This window comes from Moschus berezovskii, chromosome 4 (assembly GCF_049115385.1).
Source record: "Moschus berezovskii isolate FMDL1 chromosome 4, NW_MosBer_1.0, whole genome shotgun sequence".
Lineage (NCBI taxonomy): Eukaryota > Metazoa > Chordata > Mammalia > Artiodactyla > Moschidae > Moschus > Moschus berezovskii.
This window is the reverse complement of record NC_142463.1, coordinates 63,355,429-63,376,832: the sequence shown is the minus strand read 5'-3', so window position 1 is coordinate 63,376,832 and position 21,404 is coordinate 63,355,429. Positions and strand designations below refer to the sequence as shown.

Below are 21,404 nucleotides of genomic sequence, written 5' to 3'. Positions count from 1 at the left end.
TAATATATTATTTCCACTGAATTTCCTTCAATGCTTTATAATCAATTCATTTGATAAGTTAAAAAAAAATCCTAGATTTGTTTTCATTTCTTCCCGAGAAACTTTAAAAGATAACTTTACACAAATAGTTTCCTGGAACCTTATTTCAAATATATACTTAAAAAAATAAACTGAGTTTATAGCTTTTAAAAATAAACTGAGTTTTAAACAAATTAAATAACTTGCCCAAATTCACCAAGCAAGGGGCTTTATGAATCCAAAATCTTTGATTAGCTGTTGTGCTGCATTACTTCAGTCTGGAGCAAAAGATGTAAAAAGGCACCCATGGAGATATTGGTTGAGTGTATAAAATTAAAGGGAAAGGATTGTGTCTTTGCTTAAGATATTATAGCTATCACTACAGGTAACATAGTATATCATTTGAATTTAAATAAAAGAATATCAAATTTGTATTAAACTATGTAACTGCAATCAGTATAGTCTGTGGTGAGACTTCAGAAGCTTATGTTTGAGGTATTTTTAATTAAATGCCATCAGAATATATGATTGCCAAAGTCATGTGATTTATACATACTGTACTATTATATTTTCTCTTTATCCAATTTACCATAATGTGGCGATAATTTTATTTCTAGGTAGTAGGCCTATACCGATTGTGTGGCTCTGCAGCAGTCAAGAAAGAACTTCGAGAGGCTTTTGAGAGGGATAGCAAAGCTGTTGGTCTGTGTGAAAGCCAATACCCAGATATAAATGTAATAACAGGTAATAAATAGATGTTATTTTTATGTACACATTCTGAAAGACTACCTCTGCAGGAAAGAGAATCGAAATACTGTTTTGGTATTATTCTGAAGTCTTTTTTTCCTTCTTTCACAAACACTACTGTGTTCTTTTCTGTGGGGAGGTACCAAGATATGGTCCCTGTTCTCAAACAGCCAACCTTTGGAAGGAAGTAAGACCTACATTAAATTAGCTCCAGTAGCTAACAGAAGGAAAAGGGTACCTTGTCTTCACAGAGGGATAAATAAAATGCCATCAGATTCAGTTTGACTGGAGCATAGGTAATATAAGGGGCATTGACTATCTGGTTAGAGAATTTAGATTTATTTACTTGACAGAGGGAATCCATCAAAAATCCATCAGATATTTGAGCAGAGGAATGAAATCTTTGGAGAGTCTTCAGGAATACTTATCTGGCAAGTCTGTGTGATGGACTGAAATAAGAAGATAGAAGAGGAAAGAAAACCAGTTAGGAAGGCTTGGCTATAGTCTTAGCAAAGAGGTAATGAGAGCAGATGGCATCAGTAGCAACAGCAGGAGGGAATAGAATTGAAAGTATATGAAGACAGGGAGGGCCCAGACAAACATGACTTTGACACCTGCTTGATTGGATTCCATTAGCAGAAATAAGAAAGAGAAAACTACTGCTTTTGGTGGAAAAATGTAGAAAAAGATTATGAATTGGATTTCTTTTCAAACATATGTTGAACTTGAGGTGCCAGCTGGAGATCTCGGTGGATATATCAAGCAAAGTGGAAAGTGCTTATCTGCAGCTAAGGAGAGGATGTAGTAGAATGTGAGGAGTCTGTTATTTGCCCAGGTGATGAATACAGTCCAATGTACAGCATTGCAAATACTCTTCTAAAACCCTGAGTGATGAAAATGGCAATTTGATGGTCATTGGCACTAGTTATAATTAACACTTTCCAATTGTCTGTAAAGTTTCAAAAGACCAGAACTTTGAGGATTTCCAAACTTTGGAGGCAGGCAAAGAAAGAAGAAACATCTAAAGAGATTGAGTTTGGAAAACAAGAAACAATAGAGTTTTCACAGCAAGGTGTGATGCAGTGTCATTCTGTGGAGAGATCATATGAGATGAAAACAGAAAAAAAGGCCTTTAGGAGATTTTTGATAACTAATCAATATTTGGGGACTATTGGCTTATAATTCCATGTTTGTTTTTTGTTGTTGTTCTACTTTTTATTAGCAAAGTTTTCAAGCGTAGAATACTATGATAAACCTTCTTTGTCCATCATCTGGCTTCCATAATGACCAAACCTGTCTCATTTATACCCCTCATTTGATTCTCCCCAAACTTGGACTATTTTGAACCATAATCTCAGATATCACATCCTTTCAGCTACAGATGCTTTGGTATGTATTTCCAGATTGTCTATGTATTTTGATAATCTTTTTCTTCTCTCTGTTGTCAACTACCATTTTTTTTCCCTTGCTCTAACAATATTTGTTTTTCTCCTCTAAATTGCTTTCTTATTTTGCACACAGTTGTCTAGGTGAGAATTTGAGGAGGGCTCAACTTGCACATATTAAAGAGATTTTTAATGATTGGAATCCTTAAAGCCAACTTTTAGCATTGAGACTTTCCAAATAATTGAGCTTCCCAATCTCTGAACTCTGAGTGACTGTATTTTCATAGATTATTTAATATACATTCTTGGATAACTAAGTTTGATCCCAGGCATTTTAATTCTAAAAGAAGACAAACCAAATCACTTTTTTTCCTGTAAGTTTTAGCAAACCAGAAATAATGGTTACTTTTATTTTTCTAAAGGAAGAAGACTTATTATTTCTACTAAAAAATGGGTCATTTCTACAAAAAGGTAGATTTTTTTCCCTTAGTAGTATATAATTAACAGAATCAGAAAAAGACTCATTTTATGAATTTATTAAAGAGAAATTTTACAAATATCAATTCTCAGAAAATTACATTCTGATTAAAAAGAGGTTTTGTCTTAGTTGAAGCCTTGGCTTAGAGATAAAAATTATGTCAAATGTGTACAGTTTAAGAAGATGAAGTGACGTGGTTTGAATTGTCAGAAATTTGCAGCATATGCAGAAGATATGACAGTAGATCAATGAATGTTAGATTTATAGAAGCATTCTTTACTAAAGTTGAGAGTTTCCATAATTTATGAATTAGATATTTCTTGGCTTTATTCTTTGTATTCCATTTCAGTAAAGTTGTTTTTCAGAAGAACCAATAGCTCTTTTCTTTCTTGATAAAAAGCCAATGGAATGATTTAAGTTTTGTCTGAGAAATACCATTGGAATTGCAATAAATTATACACAGGGGCTCATCATGGCTCAAAATTTGGGGAGCTGGCCAGTAATAGTGTTGCCTCATGTGTTTGTTCCGTGTGAACTCACACTTCTAAGTAAACTTTGAAATATAATTAACAGTTCAGTAGGTCTAAAAAAGATATTAATGGAGTGAATGATAGAGTTTACTCACAGTTTAATGTGTTCTTAGTAATTGGTTTGTCTGGAATACAGAAAGAAGTACTCCAGACAAACCAGATTTTGTTCAATCAGGTGCAAAATTTAAGGTGTAAAATCTATTCATAGTTTTAAGAGACGATATTAGAAAAGGCAATGTATTTTCTATTTAGTGATTATTAAAGTTTTAGGCAGAGAGAATGGTGAATTTTGTGATTGAGAATTAATAACATATAGGTACTTCCAACCAGTCTCTGAGGAACAGATGTAATTTTAGAGATAGAATGCCTTTTTCTTTTTCAGTGTGGTGATGCCTATATTGCATCACAGGGGCGAGTAGAATCTTCTGTGTAGTTGGTCTTTGTGCCTGAAGGTAAGAGGCATATGATTTCATAGTATCTAACCTGTGGACATGAATTTGAGTGTACTCCGGGGGTTGGTGATGGACAGGGAGGCCTGGCGTGCTGTGATTCATGGGGTCGCGGAGAGTCGGACACGACTGAGCGACTGAACTGAACTGAACTGAACTGAACTATTACAGGGCAGCTTACGAGATGTAACTGGAACCAGTTCTTTATTTACCAATAATAGCCTACTTCAAGTACATGATAAAAGATATACTGTGTTGCATTAAATAAACTTCATCATAAATGTCCCCCAGGTTTTTTTTAAGTAGCTTCTGTAGCATTAAAGATTGTCACCACAAAGTTATTATCTTATGTTTTTTATGTCCCAAAGTGTTTGAAAGATGTTAAGAAGGCAATATGGTTTTAAGATTCCCCTGTCTGTAACTAAGTTTTTGAGATAAGGCCATATGGCCAATTTCTAGATTTATGAGTCATTATATCATATATGTCACAATGTACTATAAATACTTCTTCTCTGTATCACTTTATAAAATCTTTTGATTATTTTTCCTGTGCAGTTTGTCTGCATTTATTAATAGAAAAGCAATAATAACCTTTACTTCATCGAACATAATATGCTGAGCATACTCTAAGTGCTTAATGTTTGTTATAATAATTCTCCCTTATTTGCCTTCAAATTATAGTGAAGTAAGTAATCTTGAACCTGGATCCATTTAAAATTCCATTTATATTAATGGTTATTTAGTATATTACTCATATAAAGTATAATGATATTTGACATATATTTTCACTAAGTTATAAAGTTATCTTTTCTGGAGATCTTTTAGATTTTAATTTAATATAATTGCATTATAGGACAAGTCTCAAATTACCAGGGCATATTGAGTTTTATGAGAACTAACAAGTCTTGTTTTGTCGAGGAACAAATATGGAACCTTTAAAAAAAATTATGCCCTCAAGGTTTAGTAGTGTCTTTGTTTGGCAGCTGCAGAAAATTGCATTTTCACTTTCTAGTTGTAGATTCTTTTTAAACTGAATGTTGCTATTCATTGTGGGAAACTAATGATAATAGTAAAGATCACATGATATAAGTTAAGGAATGGGAATATCACTGTATAAATAAATAGGTATTTATTATATGCCAAGCAATTTATATATATTGTATCTCTTTGTATATATCAAAGAAAAAGTTTGGTCAGTATTCTCTTGGTTCCTTCCTGCTATTTCCATCTTGTTACCTTTTTACTATGGAGTAGAAAGTTATGTTAAGGAATATGTTAAGGTTTTTTGGAGGCTCACAGCACAGTCTTACATCTCCTCTTTCCTGTTTAATATCATCATCAGAATGCTTGAGCATTTTCATTTATTCACTAAAGACTTTGATATCTTACCTGTGGTTAGATTTCCATCTGAAGTCCTGCCATCATTCTGAATGACTTTAACATACAAATGACCAATCTAGTACACTCTTCTTATCTAACCTAATTATTATGGGTATCAACTGATACCTTAAACTCTTTCTTGAAACATTCTTTCTTTTACTGCCTCAATAGCATATTTGCCTGTCCAGCCCCCACCCCCATCCTGCCTCTACTTACTGTTCACACTTCCTTAGCCATTCTTTCCTAGTCACCTTTGGAAAATCCTCTTCCTGATGACCACTTAAGAGCTGATTGAAGACTGGGAATGGTGGTGGGGGGGGGTGGGAGGGATATATGTATATTTGTAGTTGAATCACATTGTTATACAGCAGAAACCAATACAACATTGTAGAGCAATCATCCTCCAATTAAAAATAAATAAAAATAAATTTTTTAAAGAACAAAACTTTTTTTTAAAAAGAGCTGATTGATGTTCTTCATCATTTTCTCTTATTCAGTCGCTCAGTTCAGTCGCTCAGTTGTGTCCGACTCTTTGCGACCCCATGAATCACAGCACGCCAGGCCTCCCTGTCCGTCACCAGTTCCCGGAGTTCACCCAAACTCATGTCCATCGAGTCGGTGATGCCATCCATCCATCTCATCCTCTGTTGTCCCCTTCTCTTCCTGTCCCCAGTCCCTCCCAGCATCAGGGTTTTTTCCAGTGAGTCAACTCTTCACATGAGGTGACCAAAGTATTGGAGTTTCAGCCTCAGCATCAGTCCTTCCAATGAACACCCAGGACTGATCTCCTTTAGAATGGGCTGGTTGGATTTCCTTGCAGTCCAAGGGACTCTCAAGCGTCTTCTCCAACACCACAGTTCAAAAGCATCAATTCTTCGGCGCTCAGCTTTCCTCATAGTCCAGCTCTCACATCCATACATGACCACTGGAAAAACCATAGTCTTGACTAGACAGACCTTTGTTGACAAAGTAATGTCTCTGCTAGGCCCTCTCATATCACTCTATATTACCTCCTCGGCTTCCCTGGTGGCTCAGATGGTAAAGAGTCTCCGTACAGTGTGGGACACCCAGGTTCGATCCCAGGGTTGGGAAGATCCCCTGGAGAAGGGAATGGCAACCCACTCTAATGTCCTTTCCTGAAAAATCCCATGGACAGAGGAACCTGGTGGCCTACAGTCCATGGGATCGCAAAGAGTCAGACACGACTGAGCGACTTCACTTTTTTCTCTCTCTCTCTCTCTTATTCTTGATTATCTCAGTCATTTCCAAGGTTCTAGTTATCATGTTTAAGTTGATCATTCTCAGATCTGTGTCTCTAGCCATCTTTTTCCTGAGTCTCAGATTTTTATATCCAGTAGCCTTGAATGTCCCATAGATAAGCTTAACATGTTCAAAATGAAACTCCTTTCTATCCCCTAGAGCATGGTTTTCCTCCTTTCCCGCGTTTCAAATAATAGCACTATTATTCACCTAGATGCTGAAGCCCCAGACCTAGGAAACATCCTTACACTTCCTTTCTCCTCAGAATGACAAATATATTTTTGATTCAGTGGTCCTGTTTTCGGAATTTGTCCTACCAACATACCTGCATATATACAAAATGATAGTGTGCAAGGTTATTCATTGTAGCATGTTTTGACATAACAGAAGATTAGAAAGAATACAAGTATCTGTCTGTAGCCACTGACTAGACCAAAATGTGGGGCATCCATACATTGGAATACTGTGATGTGGCTGTAAAAATGTTTGAAGAAAATTTCTGTGTACTGAAAATATGGCAAGGGTTATGGCAAGGATAGGACTTCACTGGTAGCTCAGGTGGTAAAGAATCCACTTGCAATACAGGAGACCCTAGTTTGATTCCTGGGTCAGGAAGATCCCCTGAAAAAGGGATAGGCTACCCACTCCGGTATTCTTGGGCTTCCCTGGTGGCTCAGTTGGTAAAGATCTGCCTGCAATGCAGGAGACCTGGGTTTGATCCCTGCGTTGCAAAGATCCCCTGGAGGAGGGCATGGCAACTGACTCCAGTATTCTCTCCTGGAGAATTCCCATGGACAGAGGAGCCTGGCAGACTATAGTCCATGGGGTCGCAAAGAGTTGGATATGACTGACTAAGCACAGCATGCAGCAAGGATAAAATGTTAAATGAATAAGTATATATGCCGTCTTTTATGTAATAAAGGAAAACAAATAGTAATATGTTATTAATATTTATATTTGCATAAGCAAAAGCTGGAAGGATGCATAAGAAACTAATGAACCATTGTTGTGTTGTTTGGTTACATCTGACTATTTTGGAACCCCAAGTACTGTAGCCCACCAGGCTTCTCTGCCTATGGGATTTCCCAGGCAAGAATACTGGAGTGGGTTGCCATTTCATTCTCTAGGGTATCTTCCCAACCCAGGAATTGAACCTGAATTTCCTGCCAAGAATTCTTATGAGCCATAGTGTTATCAAAATTTAAAAGATTTATCAGATGGGAAACTTCCTTTATGATCATGTTTAAATTCAAATTGGGCTTTCCTCATAGCTCAGTTAGTAAAGAATCCACCTACAATGCAGGAGATCCCGGGTTGATTCCTGGGTCGGGAAGATCCACTGGAGAAGGGATAGACTACCCACTCCAGTATTCTTGGGCTTCACTTGTGGCTCGGCTGGTAAAGAATCCACCCGCAATGTGGGAGACCTGGGTTCGATTCCTGGGTTGGGAAGATCTGGAGAAGGGAAAGGCTACCCACTCCAGGATTCTGGCCTGGAGAATTCCATGGACTGTATGGTCCATGGGATCGCAAAGAGTTGGACATGACTGAGCGTCTTTCACTTTCACTTAAGTTCAAATTAAGCCCTCAAACTAAGTTCTCAGCTAAGCTGAGAGCATCTTCTAAATCAGTGTTGTCTATATTTAGGTTTTTGCTGTCAGAAATGTCAATGTTTTTCCTGTGATCACATTCTATCCTGTTGCTAGTATCTTAACCTACCTTCCTTATATGTAACAGCTGTTGACCTTTCCTGTTTGCTCTGCTATAGCTATATCGCCTCTCAATTCATAACTATTTGTGGTGTGTTTGAAATAGACTTACCAATCATTCCTATTATAGTGACACATTTGTTGTTTTCTGTTCTTGGGTTTTGATTTTTGAAATGATTTTTTTCTCTCATAGGATAGCATTGGAGATTATCCAGACTATTCAGTATGTGTGTTTAAGCCATATCTTCTGTATTTATGAGGAATTGCATTTATATAGCTCACTTATTTACAAGGGTTTATGAAAAGTCTGGAAATTAAAAACCCATATAATTGGAATAATTTACAGTTAATATTAGTATGCCTTATTTTCTTTTGTTTTATATGCACGTAAAGGAGCTTTTTATAAAAGGAATTTACTTTATGAACAAACCTAATATATATGATATTGGATATTATGCATGTCCTATTTATTAGCATGGTTTCAAAACAAAGTCAATTAATGAAGTAATTTCTAAGAATACAAATTGCAAGTGTTTTGTTACAATACTTTTTACATTTCTGCTTTTATTGTTCTCAGAATGTTAAAAGTTCACTATAATGATACTTTGAAAAAAAATTCACCACAGCTTTTTATTATTTCACTCTAAAGACTAATTGACATCTATTTCTGGTTTGTTTGGTTTCTGAAGGTGTTCTTAAGGATTATTTAAGAGAACTTCCTTCTCCTCTGATAACAAAGCAGCTTTATGAGGCTGTGTTAGATGCAATGGCAAAAAATCCTTTGAAAATGTCATCAAATGGTTGTGAGAATGATCCAGGTGATTCTCAGTACACTTTTGGCCTTCTGGATTGTCTGCCTGACGTTGAGAAGGTAAGCACCATAGATATACATTCTTCCTGAAATAAAGCATATACTTAATGAACTGAGTACTTAGCTTCAGAGCTACAGATAATTTCTTAGTTATTTGACATTTGTAGCACTAATGAATTTTAGCTCTACCTTTGCTAAAGACTAAACAGTGTAAATCTAGAAACTGCTTCTTAAATAGAATAAATCTAGAAAACAATTTTATCTCTTTGACATGTGATATTAACCTAGGCATGAATACTCCTGATAAGTTTTAAAAGAGTATTGTTATCTTATTATTAAAATGATATGTTTATAATTAAAAGTTAGGAAGATATAGAAAAGAAGAATGGATATTATAATTATCAGTATCTAAAGGCAATGTAATTAACATTTTCGCTTATTTCCTTTTATTAATAGTATTTTTAAAATATGGTAACTGTTTTGTGTACATGACTTAGCGCTCACCACCTCTCTTTCCTTCCTCCGTGTCTCTCCGCATTTGCCCCCTTCCCACGATCTAAATCTCATACCAGTATCTTCCGGTATGCCTGCAGGAGAGAGAGGATGACTGGGCTTGCAGAACTAATCTTAGCCTAAATTTAGCTGTTGTTCCTTAGAACAAAAGGGAGAATAAGGGAAAGAAATATGGCCAGGCTTATCCAGATGAGGCCAACTTTGCCTGTATTTCTTATCATGTGAGAGCGGAAGGTCCAAGAATGGACAGAAATACTTTAAGCCCAGTACCTTCATTCACTAGTTTATTTTAGTCACCTGAATGGCCTGTGCTCTGTCCAGTTAGATTAGGAATTTCTGTTCCTTTGGGTGGGAGAGAGGAATAGCTACAAAGAGGTAGGCAGAAGAAGAAGGGTGGGGTGAAGGGGTAGAATTGTTCCTTCATCAATATAAAGTAAAATTATGTATCATTTTGCTTATGAGTGAAGACTCGAGTGTCAGGGAATTTAAATCACTTGCCCAAGATTATATAGCTTTTGGGGTGTTATAGTCTATCATATGAATCTAGGCCTTTCTGGCCTTAAAGCTCATGCTGTTAATATTCTTTCTAAAAAGGCTGCAAAGTATTCCATTGAATGGATTTGACAATTTATTATTATTTGTATAAAATTTAAGTTTTGAACCTATTTGTATATATTTGTCCACAGATTTCTTTTCAGTTAGAATTACTTATTTAGATTAGAATTTCAGAGTGAAATTGCTGATTTAAATGTTGTGAACATTTTGAGGCTGTTAGTACATGTTTTCATATTACTTTTCAAAAGGGACATAACAATTGCATTTTTTGGCTGATCTTATTTCAAGGACAAAAAAAATTCTTATTTTAGATTGCATTTCTTGGTTTGCTATTGAGATTGAGCCTCATATATTTAACCAGTCATTTGTGTGTGTTAACTGTGTTAACCAGTGTGTGACTGGTTTTGATTTCAGAATATCAACTGTAGTCTACTCTAGATCCATTTTGCTCCTGATCCCTTCCCTTCATAGACAGACACTGAGCAAATGTTTGTTTTGGCAGTTATCACTTCTTCACCACTCATTTACTACTCAACAAACTGTTATCTGGTTTCCTACCCATCTCTGTGGATCTGTTTTTGTCGAGGTTACTAATTACTTTCTAATCACTAAATCCAGTTGTCACTTTTGGCTCCAGAAATATTGATAATATGTCATTTAAATTTTTTAAAATAATTTTTAAAAGTTACAGGTTATTATTCGTATTTATTTCTTCAATTATGAAGAGGAAATTACATGCTTATTTTGTTAAATGACTGATCATATACCAGTATATTAAAAACACCATTTATTTTCATAATTGCTTAAACTTAAATAACCATTCACTTCTTAAACAAATTCCCCTTACAGGTTTCTTCAAGGATTAAAAAAGTTTTTTTTCAATGATTTTTTTCATTTCTATTCTTCATCTCTATTTTTTTATTTCTATGCTTCCCTTTTCCATTGTTTGTCTACTTAAAATATTTACTAATTAAGAAGTGCATTGGCTTTCTTCCTAATCTGAATCACAATAGAACCTGGCCATGGTAACCTAGATTTTAAGATGATGCCCCCTACTTATGACTACAGGATTTAAACTTAAAAATGAACATTCTGCGACTCCTGCAGTTGAAGTGGGGAGTCCTAACCACTGGACTGCCAAGGAATTCCCTCAGGATACCTAATTTAATGATATCTTCAAAAATGTGGATATTTTTGGTGGCCATTATTTAGCCAACTATAGATTAAACTAATCTTATTAGTTTTTTGTTTATGCTTTCTGTATTTCTGTTTGTACAAATGATTAGATACACGTAGGTTTTCTCATTTCCCATTCTTTCTTACATAAAAAGTGACATAGTATGAAAACTAAGATCCTGCATGCCAAAACAAACAGATAGGTATCTTGAGATGGAGAGATTATCTGGGATTATCAAGGTAGATCATAAATGTAATCACAAGTATCCTTATAAGGGACGGGGAGAGGGAGATTTGACCACAGGCAGATGAGGAAACAATGTGATGAAAACAGAGGGAAGCAGAATCAGAAGATGTTATATTGTTAGTTTTTAAAATGGAAGAATCCCTGAGTTGAGGACTGTAAAGAATATAGCTTTAGACTCTGGAAAAGACAAGGAAACAGATTCTTCCCTAGAGCTTCCTCAGGAGTGTGCCCTGCCTGCTGACACCTTGATTTTAGCTCCCTGAGACTCCTTTCAGACTTCTGGCCTCTAGATCTATCAGAGAATAAATTCATGCTGTTTTAAAACTTAAAAAAGAACATTCTACCCTAATCCCCGTTTCATTACAGCTTTTGCTGTTATCTTTTTAGAGAAGGGAAGAGAGGAAAAAGTTGATGGCATATTTTCTAAGAAACTCCAGCTAAAATTTGGAATTCATTCATGAGCATTTTAGATAATGTATATTTTAACCATTCAGTGAATCAAATTATATTGTCAAAACCTAAGTGTCCTGTGTAACATTTTATTAAAAAAAAAATGTGTTTCAAGTTCCAAACATCCAGCTTAAAAGCAAATCTTTGAAATAACCTTCTAAAAAGTGACAGGTTATTTGTCTATATTTGTGTCCTTGAGTTTATCCCTGTTTGACTGTATTAAGCGCAATTTAATTCAATTTAGGCAACTCTAATGATGTTGTTGGATCATTTGAAATTGGTGGCTTCTTATCATGATGTGAATAAGATGACCTGCCAGAACTTGGCTGTGTGCTTTGGACCAGTATTATTAAGTCAGAGGCAAGAGACTTCCACCCATAACAACAGAGTCTTTACTGATTCCGAGGAACTTGCAACTGCTTTGGATTTTAAAAAACATATTGAAGTTCTTCACTACTTACTTCAACTCTGGCCAGGTAAATGATTCAGTGGAATTATGTTTCTCTTACAATGATATCTCTACAATGATAGAATTAGCTAATCATTAAATATGCCCATGTGTGGTTGAAGAAAATCTTTTCTAGATTTTGCTTTTTAAAATAGTACGAATTGATAACCTGCCCTTGAGATTTCTCCATTTAAATTTTCTGCTTTTGCTGATACTGTTGTAGACATAGAGATCAGTGTGCACGTTTTGGATTTGGTCAGCTCTGGGTTTGAATCCTGATTGTATCCCTTATTAGTCTGACTGTGGGCAACTTCAGTAACATTTTAGAGCCTCAGTATCACTTTTTGTCATGTGGGTTAGTAATATGTTTATAGAATTAATAGGAAGATTAAATTTAAAAAAATATGTGTATAAGGTGCTCAGCACAGCTCTTGGCACATATAGGTACTCAGTAAATATTAATATTTTTATCGTTGTCATTTTTAGTTCAACTGATTTAAAGCAGAATTCATTGTTCTACTTAAATCAGTTCTTCCTGACATCTTTCATGTATTCATGATCATTCTTCAATTATCTAGGCTTGAGTGGACAATTACCTTCAGTTTTTCTCGCCCATCCCGTATTCAATAAGAAAAGGCTGACAATTATTTTCCTAACATCTCTTAAGTATTTTCACAGCTAAAAGGAATATGTATTTAATTAAATGTTTTATAAAGGATCCCTATATTTAGGTTCTAAAATTTTCTTACCTGATAGTAACTCCCACTTGCCTCCCCTATCCTGCATAGGACCAAGTGTGAAGGTACTTCAATGCTAAGGATAGTACACAGTGTTAAAAGTGTCTGGACCCTGGAGTCAGGCTGGGATTCAGATCCAATTGTGGCACTCACCAGCAGTGTGGCTTCAGGCAAACTTTCTTAAGCCTCAGTTTGCTTCTCTATAAATAGTGCCTACCTTAGGGTTGTTGTGAAGACTGGCATAAAGGATCTAAGGAAATGAGCAGAGAGTTTAGCATAAAGTCAGTCCTCAGTAAATGTGCTTATTAGTCTTCCCTGGTGGCTCAGTGGTAAAGAATCTGCCTGCAGTGCAAGAGATGTGGGTTTGATCCCTGAGTCGGGAAGTTCCCCTAGAGAAAGAAATGGCAACCTGCTCTAGTATTCTTGCCTAGGAAATCCCATGGACAGAGGAGCCATGGGGTCACAAAAGAGTTGGACACAACTTAGCCATTCAACAAAAACAACTCTTTTGTTAATGTATATGAGAAGTGAAGTGAAGTCGCTCAATCGTGTCCGACTCTTTGCGACCCCATGGATTGTAGCCTACCAGGCTTCTCAGTCCGTGGGATTTTCCAGGCAAGAGCACTGGAGTGGGTTGCCATTTCCTTCTCCAGGGGATCTTCCCGACCCAGGGGTCGAACCCGGTAGGCAGCCACTTTACACTCTGAACCACCAGGGAATGTATATGAGAAGGACAGACTAAATAAAGTACAAAGGACTGAGACTTCCCTGGTGAGTCAGCGACTAGGAATCCGCCTGCCGATGCAGGGTACACAGGTTTGATTCCTGGTTTGGGAAGATTCTACATGCCTCAGGGCGGCTAAGCCCATACGTCACAGCTACTGAGCCCGTGCTCCAGAGCTCTCGAGCCACAGCTACTGAAGCCTGCATACCCTAGAGCCCATGCTCTGAGACAAGAGAAGCCACCACAGTGAGAAATACCAAGCAACACAACTAGAGAGTAGCCCCTGCTCGCTGCAGCTAGAGAAAGCCCATGTGTGGCAGGAAGACCCAGCACAGCCAAAAATAAATGAATATAAATAAATACATATTTAAAAAAAACACAGAGTATAAAGGATTGCTTGATTTAGTCTTTTAAAAAACTAATTTTAAAAAGTGAATTAAAAATTACGCTAATAAAAAATTTCAACTTTTCAATTTGGAAAGTTAATATTTTTGTTTTCTTTTAAATACAGGCTTAAAAAATCATTTTCAAATTATATTTTAGCTGAGTTCGCATGTATTATTTATTAGTTAAAAGTGCTGAATGAAGATCTTCTGATTAATTAGTCTGATTTCTACATTTGGTACCCAACATAAGGGATCAGGTTTTAAATGTGTGTTTCCTAGCTTTTCCTGGAACTGTTTTAATTTTAATAAACATGAAGAATTGGGAAAGGAGCTATCTTATGCTAATCAAATGAAAGTTTGCTTGCCTGGAGATATTAAGTTTATTACCAGTATCTGAGGTCTTTTATCATTAATTCTGTATCAGAGGTTAATGTCATTCCATTATTTTGTAACAGTCATCTTAGTGTTGGATTTAGGAGCAAAAATTTATGTTGTATGTTATAGAAAAAAAAGGTTCAGATTTGAGATTCACTGTACAGTATTTCAATAACAACCTTAAGCAATTGTGTCTGAGTGTATAACACCTTATTCCAAAGGTTTGTGTGGTTGGATTGAAAAATAGCTGCCCCCTTGTCTATAACTTGTTATTTTTCTTCAGTTATAATACCTCAGACAAAGTATATAACAGGGCAGAAAGTTGAGAGGAAATAGGAGTTAGTTATGCCTACTAACTCACTTGCTTTTGGATTCAAGAAGAGGCACAAATCAAGTAGATACAGTGCACTTACTGAGCCTGAGAAAATTGGTGGTGACATAGAGAATGGGCCATGGCATATTACTTGCTGAGTGACTGTCCTTGCTATGTGTATCCCATTTATTTTTCTTGTTGGTATTTACCCTACTCCAGAAATAAAAACAATTGGTTCCACCCTTTCCTGCCTACCTTCCTTCTTTTTTACTTCCTTAACTTTTTGTTTTTTTAATTTTGGGCAGCATAATTTACTTTATATTAATAATTTGAATATAATTTACTTTGAGCTTTTCTTCTTGAAAAATCTTGTCTTCAAAGTGATCAGTTAGAACCCTGGTATACTGGCACTGAAAGTTAAAAGTCAGCCTGCCAGTGGCTTTTCAGATTCTTTTGGCAAAACCCTAAGTTGTTTGGAAGCAGCTTTGGGGCCAGATTGGCAGCAGGTGAGGGAGCAAAATGGAAACATGTTTCTCTTTTGATCAAAACAGTCTTCTTTTCATCATTTTTATGTACTGGGTTTTTAGAAGGTAGTTGCTTTTAAAAAACATTAGTTTGCTGTCTTAAGAATATTGAAAATTAATGATAGGCTACCCTTTCACTTTATAGATAGGAAAACAGCTTTAGAGAATGTACAATTCTTAGACCAGCTGTTTGCTACATCAAATTTTCTATGACGAATAGATTTGGGACTGGGCTTTTGTTTTTGGAAGAGTTATCAGTTTTCCCTAATTCTTTTTTTTTTTTTTTTGGCTGTGCTGCTTGTAGGATCTTAATTCCCTGGCCAGAGATTGACCTGAGCCCTTGGCAGGGAGAGTACTGGAGTCCTAACTGCTAGACTGCCAGGGAATTCCTTCCCTAATTCTTTTTGGTTCATTTTTCTCACTAGACTAAGCTTCATGAGGTCAAGGACTACATTTTGCTTACCTCTACATTTCCAGGTTATAACAGAATACTTGGCAACAACTATATACCCAATATATTCTATTAAGTAATTATGCCCAAGCTAATTATACTATAGATAAAAAGCTAGTAGAGTGGTGATTAAAAATATAAATCTATTGGTAGAAAATAAGAAAATTATGCTCCTTAGTAATTATTATATTTTGAGAATTTTTTAACAACTTTCTAGATTGTATTTTCATCTTATTCTTTTGAAGGTGGGTAATCAGCTGTGCTAGGAAAACCAGAATTTTGGGGGGTAAAATTAACCATTTTATCTGCATATGTAATAGGAAACCTGTTTCACCACCAGTAGTTTAAAAAGCTAGTAAAGTTGATTTTGTAGAAATTGTGGTCTAAAAGATATAAAATGCTATAGTTGGTTTTTCGAAAGAAAGTGTTAGTCTCTCAGCTGTGTCCGATTCTTTGCAACCCCATGGGCAGTAGCTCGCCAGACCCTCTGTCCATGGACTTCTCTAGGCAACAATACTGGAGTGGGTTGCCAATCCCTTCTCCAGGGGATCTTCCTAATCCAGGTCTCATGCACTGCAGGTGGATTCTTTACTGTCTGAGCCACCAGAGATATAAAATATTATAAATTGTTTTCTTAAATGTTTTCTAAGAAAATGAAAAAATAATGTTTGAACAGGGACTTGGTTAAGCAACTTTAAGCAGCTGGCAACAAAATAAATGTGGGTTTTTGCAGGTGAATGTCGGAAAATACAGACAAATTAAGACAAGGTCAACAAAGAGTCAAAAATGTTTTACTCTGGTTGGATCACAAACCAGATGACCTCAAGGTTAGCCTAGTACTGTAATGGGTTGGCAAAAACAACAGGCATGACACATAAGCACTGAGAATAGAACAGCACAGCCAATGAAGGGGAAAAAGCAAGGAGACTCAGGACAAGCATCTTCAGTAGAAGGATGAATAATTAAACAGTGAAAATATTTAGATATCCATTCTGCAATGCCATATGGCACTCTCTATTAATACTGTTTTAAATATCAAGTTAAAGTAAATAATCGCCATTCCTTTCATGGCTCAGTGGGTAAACAATCCGCCTGCAATGCAGGAGACACAGGAGACACCCAGGTTCGATCCCTGGGTTGGGAAGATCCCCAGGAGGAGGAAATGGCAACCCACTCCAGTATTCTTGCCTGGAAAATCCCATGGACAGAGGAGTCTGGTGGGCTCCAGTCCACGAGTTGTAAAGGGTTGGACACGACTGAGTGACTAACACACACAGTCCTTTAAAGTAAATATCAGACCTTTTTTTTTGTAGAAAATTTTAGATCAAGAGCTTTTAGCTATTCATAGTGATATGTACTAGCCATCATAAAAATGCAGGTAAACAGAAATGTTAAAAACATACCTATATACAGTTATCAAGTGTTTTAATAAAATCTAAGTTAAAAAATCATTCAATCTCTGAAAATGTTATATAAATCACTGTACATCTGGAAAACTAGAACCATATACATGTCTGTATTATTCTTTAATTATCTTATTTTATTCAGTAGGAAATGAATATGTTGGAGAGTGTAAAATTGGTATGTTGTCACTGATTATATGTTCCCTTTATCTTAGTGAAGGGAAGTATATAAATGGAGAGGCACTTATTAATGGAGAATAAACAAGCAGAAGTAGAAAGGCATTATGGACAATTTTTTAATAGCTGTGCCTCAACATTTAAATTAAGTCCATTTGACAAGTGTTTTGTTCAGTACACACAAAAGAGTAAGCTGTAAAGCCTTGATTTGTTATGAAATAATGTGTGTCTCCCTGCTAATCTGTTTGGCCAGTGCAATGCATACTATTAATAATAGAAGGAATTAGTCTAAATATGAGGAATGTTATTTGAGATTGTTAGATTCCTAACCAGAATGGGAAAATAAAATATCTGTACTATTTTCAGGCAATAAATGAAGACTGTTATTAGCTAATGCTGTATAATCAAACTCAGGTAACAAGTGGACAAGTCTAGATTTTATGCATTTTATCAAAGTGAAATTTGGCTGTTTAAAGTCAAGTAAATTATGACACTGCTGCTAGTAGAATTGCAAAAAAACCCCACAAAGATTAGAACTTTAAGACTGAGCACTTTAGATGCCTTGGCCTCATTTAGATATTTGCAGATAAAGAAACTTTTGTTTTGTTTATACACAAACATGCCTTGCCTGCTTTTTGCTGTAGCTTTTAATTTAAAAGAATGTACCAGCTTAGCCACTGTTTGAATTACAGCTAGATATTAATTAACTTGCACAGAAAGTTAATCAACTTAGAAATTTGATTTATTTTGGGATGTTGTGATGTAGCATGAATTAGCACCACTGAACGTTCTACTGGCTTCTGTTCCTAATTTTGGTTATGTCTGGTGATAGAAAAAATAGTTATGGAATGCTTTCTTTTGGTAGTGTGCATGTGTTTGTTGTAATGCATGTTTGTACCTGATTATTAAATAGCTTATCTTCAGCTCTGTGTTTTTAAATTGGATTAAGTTGGATTACTGTCACTAAAGCAAATCAATTGTTTGTTCCTAGTGCAACGTTTAACTATCAAAGAATCAGCAGACAATTTGTTCCCAGAGCAGAAGTCTTCTCTAAATTATTTGAGGCGGAAGAAAGAACGACCTTACTTGTTAAATTTGAGTGGTACTGAATCGTCAAGAGTACTCAGGCCAAAGCAAACCAGACTAGACAGTCCACTCAGTAATCGTTATGCAGGAGACTGGAGCAGCTGTGGAGAAAACTACTTTTTAAATACGAAAGAAAATTTAAATACTGTGGATTATGATGATGTCCCTTCAGAAGACAGAGAAAATGGAGAAAACTGTAGCAAAATATATGAGCCAGATATCGTGATTGAACAGCCAACTCCTCCGTCCAAAGAGTGCACATTTCAGACGTATTTGACAGTGCAGACAATTGAGTCTAGAGTGGACCAAAAAGTCAATCTCAAAGATCTACAAGAAAGTATTGATACTTTGATTGGAAATCTGGAGCGTGAACTCAACAAAAACAAGTTTAATATGAGTGTTTAAGGTTGAGAGTTTTTGCTTTTTCATAACGTCTTATGTTTCACGTCCATCTTTCTCACTGTCTTGTGTCTCTCACAGTGATGTTTTAAATTTTTTACTCTTGAAACCTTCAGTTATTTTCTAACAAGTTCATGTAATTCAAAAAACACCATTCATTACCATAATTTTTACTTATTTCATTAAGGAATTTTTCTTGAGCTAAAGATAACCTGGACTTCTTGTGGGTATTTTTTAAAATCTTGCCAATGCTATGGGTATAAGTTTAAAATGCACTTCTAAGGTTCATATAAGTTATTAGCCCCTCAAGACTTTTGTACTTTATAGGAACTGCTTTTCTGAAACAGACATTCCTTCCAGTGGAAGGAATGCAGCTGCTCCGTCTGATTTGCAGTATGAATCCAGGCACACTGCAACATCGTTCCATCACATTTCATTCACAATGCAAATGCTGCTGTAAGAAAACCTTTTTATAAAGTAAAATTATACAAATATTAATGTATTCTGTGTTAACATTCAGTAATTATTTAAACTTAAAAAATAAGTATTTTTGTAATCCCCAATATATGTATATATTTATCAGCGCATATATGTATAGACATTAGAATGGGGGGAAGGATTGGCTGTAAAATCACGTGTATCTTTAAAGTATATGTCATGAGGCCAAAATCGTTAGCTTAAAAATGTCTTTTTCAGGGTAAGAACATTTAAGTTAAAGGAGGAGTTGCTTAGAAACGCTTGAACCAAAACACTAGGAACATCTAAATAGAAAAAATGACTTTCATTTTTGACTTACAGAAAGTCACAGTATCCCCAGTGAGAAGTCATCCTTTAAATTGAAATCTTCTAACATTTTAAGGGATTAAGTGCCAAGATTTCTGCACTGGTGACTTCAATTTAAAAATCTTTACCTATTTATGCATTTTTATCTTCTGCTTTTTAAAACAATTATACTTAGAACATATTTATTTGTAATAGTACATATCTAACTTTGACTTTATAATTACCTTCATTTATTTCTAAAGAAATCTTGCCAGAATACTACGTTATTGATTTTTAAAAATTAACTTATTTTGACTAATTATATCTACAAGATAGACATTATAGCAATCACAACAGTGTTTGAACATGTAAACTTAGAAGTCTTTTTTATTAAATTGGAGTGTATTTTTTGTAAACTTTTATACCTACAGAATGTGTAATTTAAAATTATTAACAAAATTTGAACTACCAGGTTAAAGATGTAGCAGCCATTAAAAAAACTGACTTCTTGATTTTTTTTAAATATTAAAGTATTTAACTTTCTATGCAATATACATTGGTAAATGGAATACCAAGTAATTTAATTTGAACATGTACTTGTTAAAAGTCAGAAAAATAATTATTTTTATATGAAACTTTCATTTTTAAAGCTTTATATAATAATTCAGAAAAATGCCAAAAGAATATGTGACAGATATATATTATTGAGGAAATGGTCAAAAGAAATGTACCCTAAATATTTTGTAAGAAGCCTGCCTCAGTCTTCTTCCTTTTGAGTGCTATATCACATACATTATATGAATTAGTACCAGAAATGTAAAAGCTTTATTAAAACATTATAACCTCAGTGTCATGCTATTATTATGATGATTTTTAAGGATCATTTATTTCAAAGTCATTCTTTTTAAGTGAACATGTTAAAGTATTGGACCATCATATATTATCCATAAATATATGTAATAACATTTTTTTTCCAAAATTGAGTTTTCCAAAATCTGCAATACTTTAAGGGCCACACATTATTTTGGATGCTAATAATTTTAAAGTTAATCTCTGCCATCTTAAGTGTTAATGGAAAATACTAAACATTGGTTGTTTAAATCAGTCATAATAAATCTCTTTTGTTGACTGTGCTGTTTTAGAAGTACTCCATAGGTATATGCCTTTATTTAAAATGGCCTTTTCAAATCTTTTTTGAGTTTTTATACCTGCTTTTTATAGTCTCCTGGAATCTTCCCATACTGTTAGACAGTCAACTCTCATTCCCCTGCCAGCCCTAATGGTTTTTAGAATTGAAAACAAATTTAATTTTAGTGCATGTACCTGAACAAAGACTTTAAACAATTCAAGTAGATTGAAAATAAAAAATAAAAGTGCTCCTCCCTGCCATCCACATCAATCTCACTTCTCAGAGGTAACAACACTCTTTATTCGTTAGGTAACTGCCTTTGTCACTCTAGGCTTACTGCTGCTGTTTCTTGATTTGTCATTTAAGCGGTACCTGTTGACTGTCCATTTTGAGTGAGAAGCAATTTATTTCACTCTATTCCTCCTCCTCATTTATTTATTTAAGTTTTTGGTTTCTCTTTTGGTTGCTTCTATGACTTTAATAAGTTATTCTTTGATCCATCAGTTTTAAACAGTATCTCTTGACCTCTTAATGACTTCCCTGGTGGCTCAGATGGTAAAGCGTCTGCCTACAATGAGGGAGACCTGGGTTCAATCCCTGGGTTGGGAACATCTCCTGGAGAAGGAAATGGCAACCCACTCCAGTATTCTTGCCTGGAAAATCCCATGGATGGAGGAATCTGGTAGGCTATAGTCTGTGGGATCTCAAAGAGTTGGACACGACTGAGCCACTTCACTTCACTTGACCTCTTACCATTGTGGAAATACCCAACCCGGTACTTT

General features: G+C 35.3%; 1 protein-coding gene across 2 annotated transcripts in view; it reads left to right on the top strand.

Moving 5' to 3' along the window:
- SYDE2 (synapse defective Rho GTPase homolog 2) overlaps positions 1-20,341 on the top strand; it is a 40,766-nt gene extending 20,425 nt beyond the window's left edge. Inside the window, exons 4-8 of one of the 2 annotated variants that reach the window (XM_088835449.1) lie at positions 636-762; positions 8,646-8,827; positions 11,953-12,184; positions 17,613-17,660; positions 18,238-18,375. In XM_088835449.1, coding sequence (XP_088691575.1) covers positions 636-762; positions 8,646-8,827; positions 11,953-12,184; positions 17,613-17,623 — 552 coding nt within the window. In that variant the 3' untranslated portion in view covers positions 17,624-17,660; positions 18,238-18,375. Of the gene's footprint in view, positions 1-635; positions 763-8,645; positions 8,828-11,952; positions 12,185-17,612; positions 17,661-18,237 lie in introns of both variants that reach the window. The other variant, XM_055402738.2, reaches the window with a different exon arrangement.
- The last annotated feature ends 1,063 nt before the right edge of the window (positions 20,342-21,404 follow it).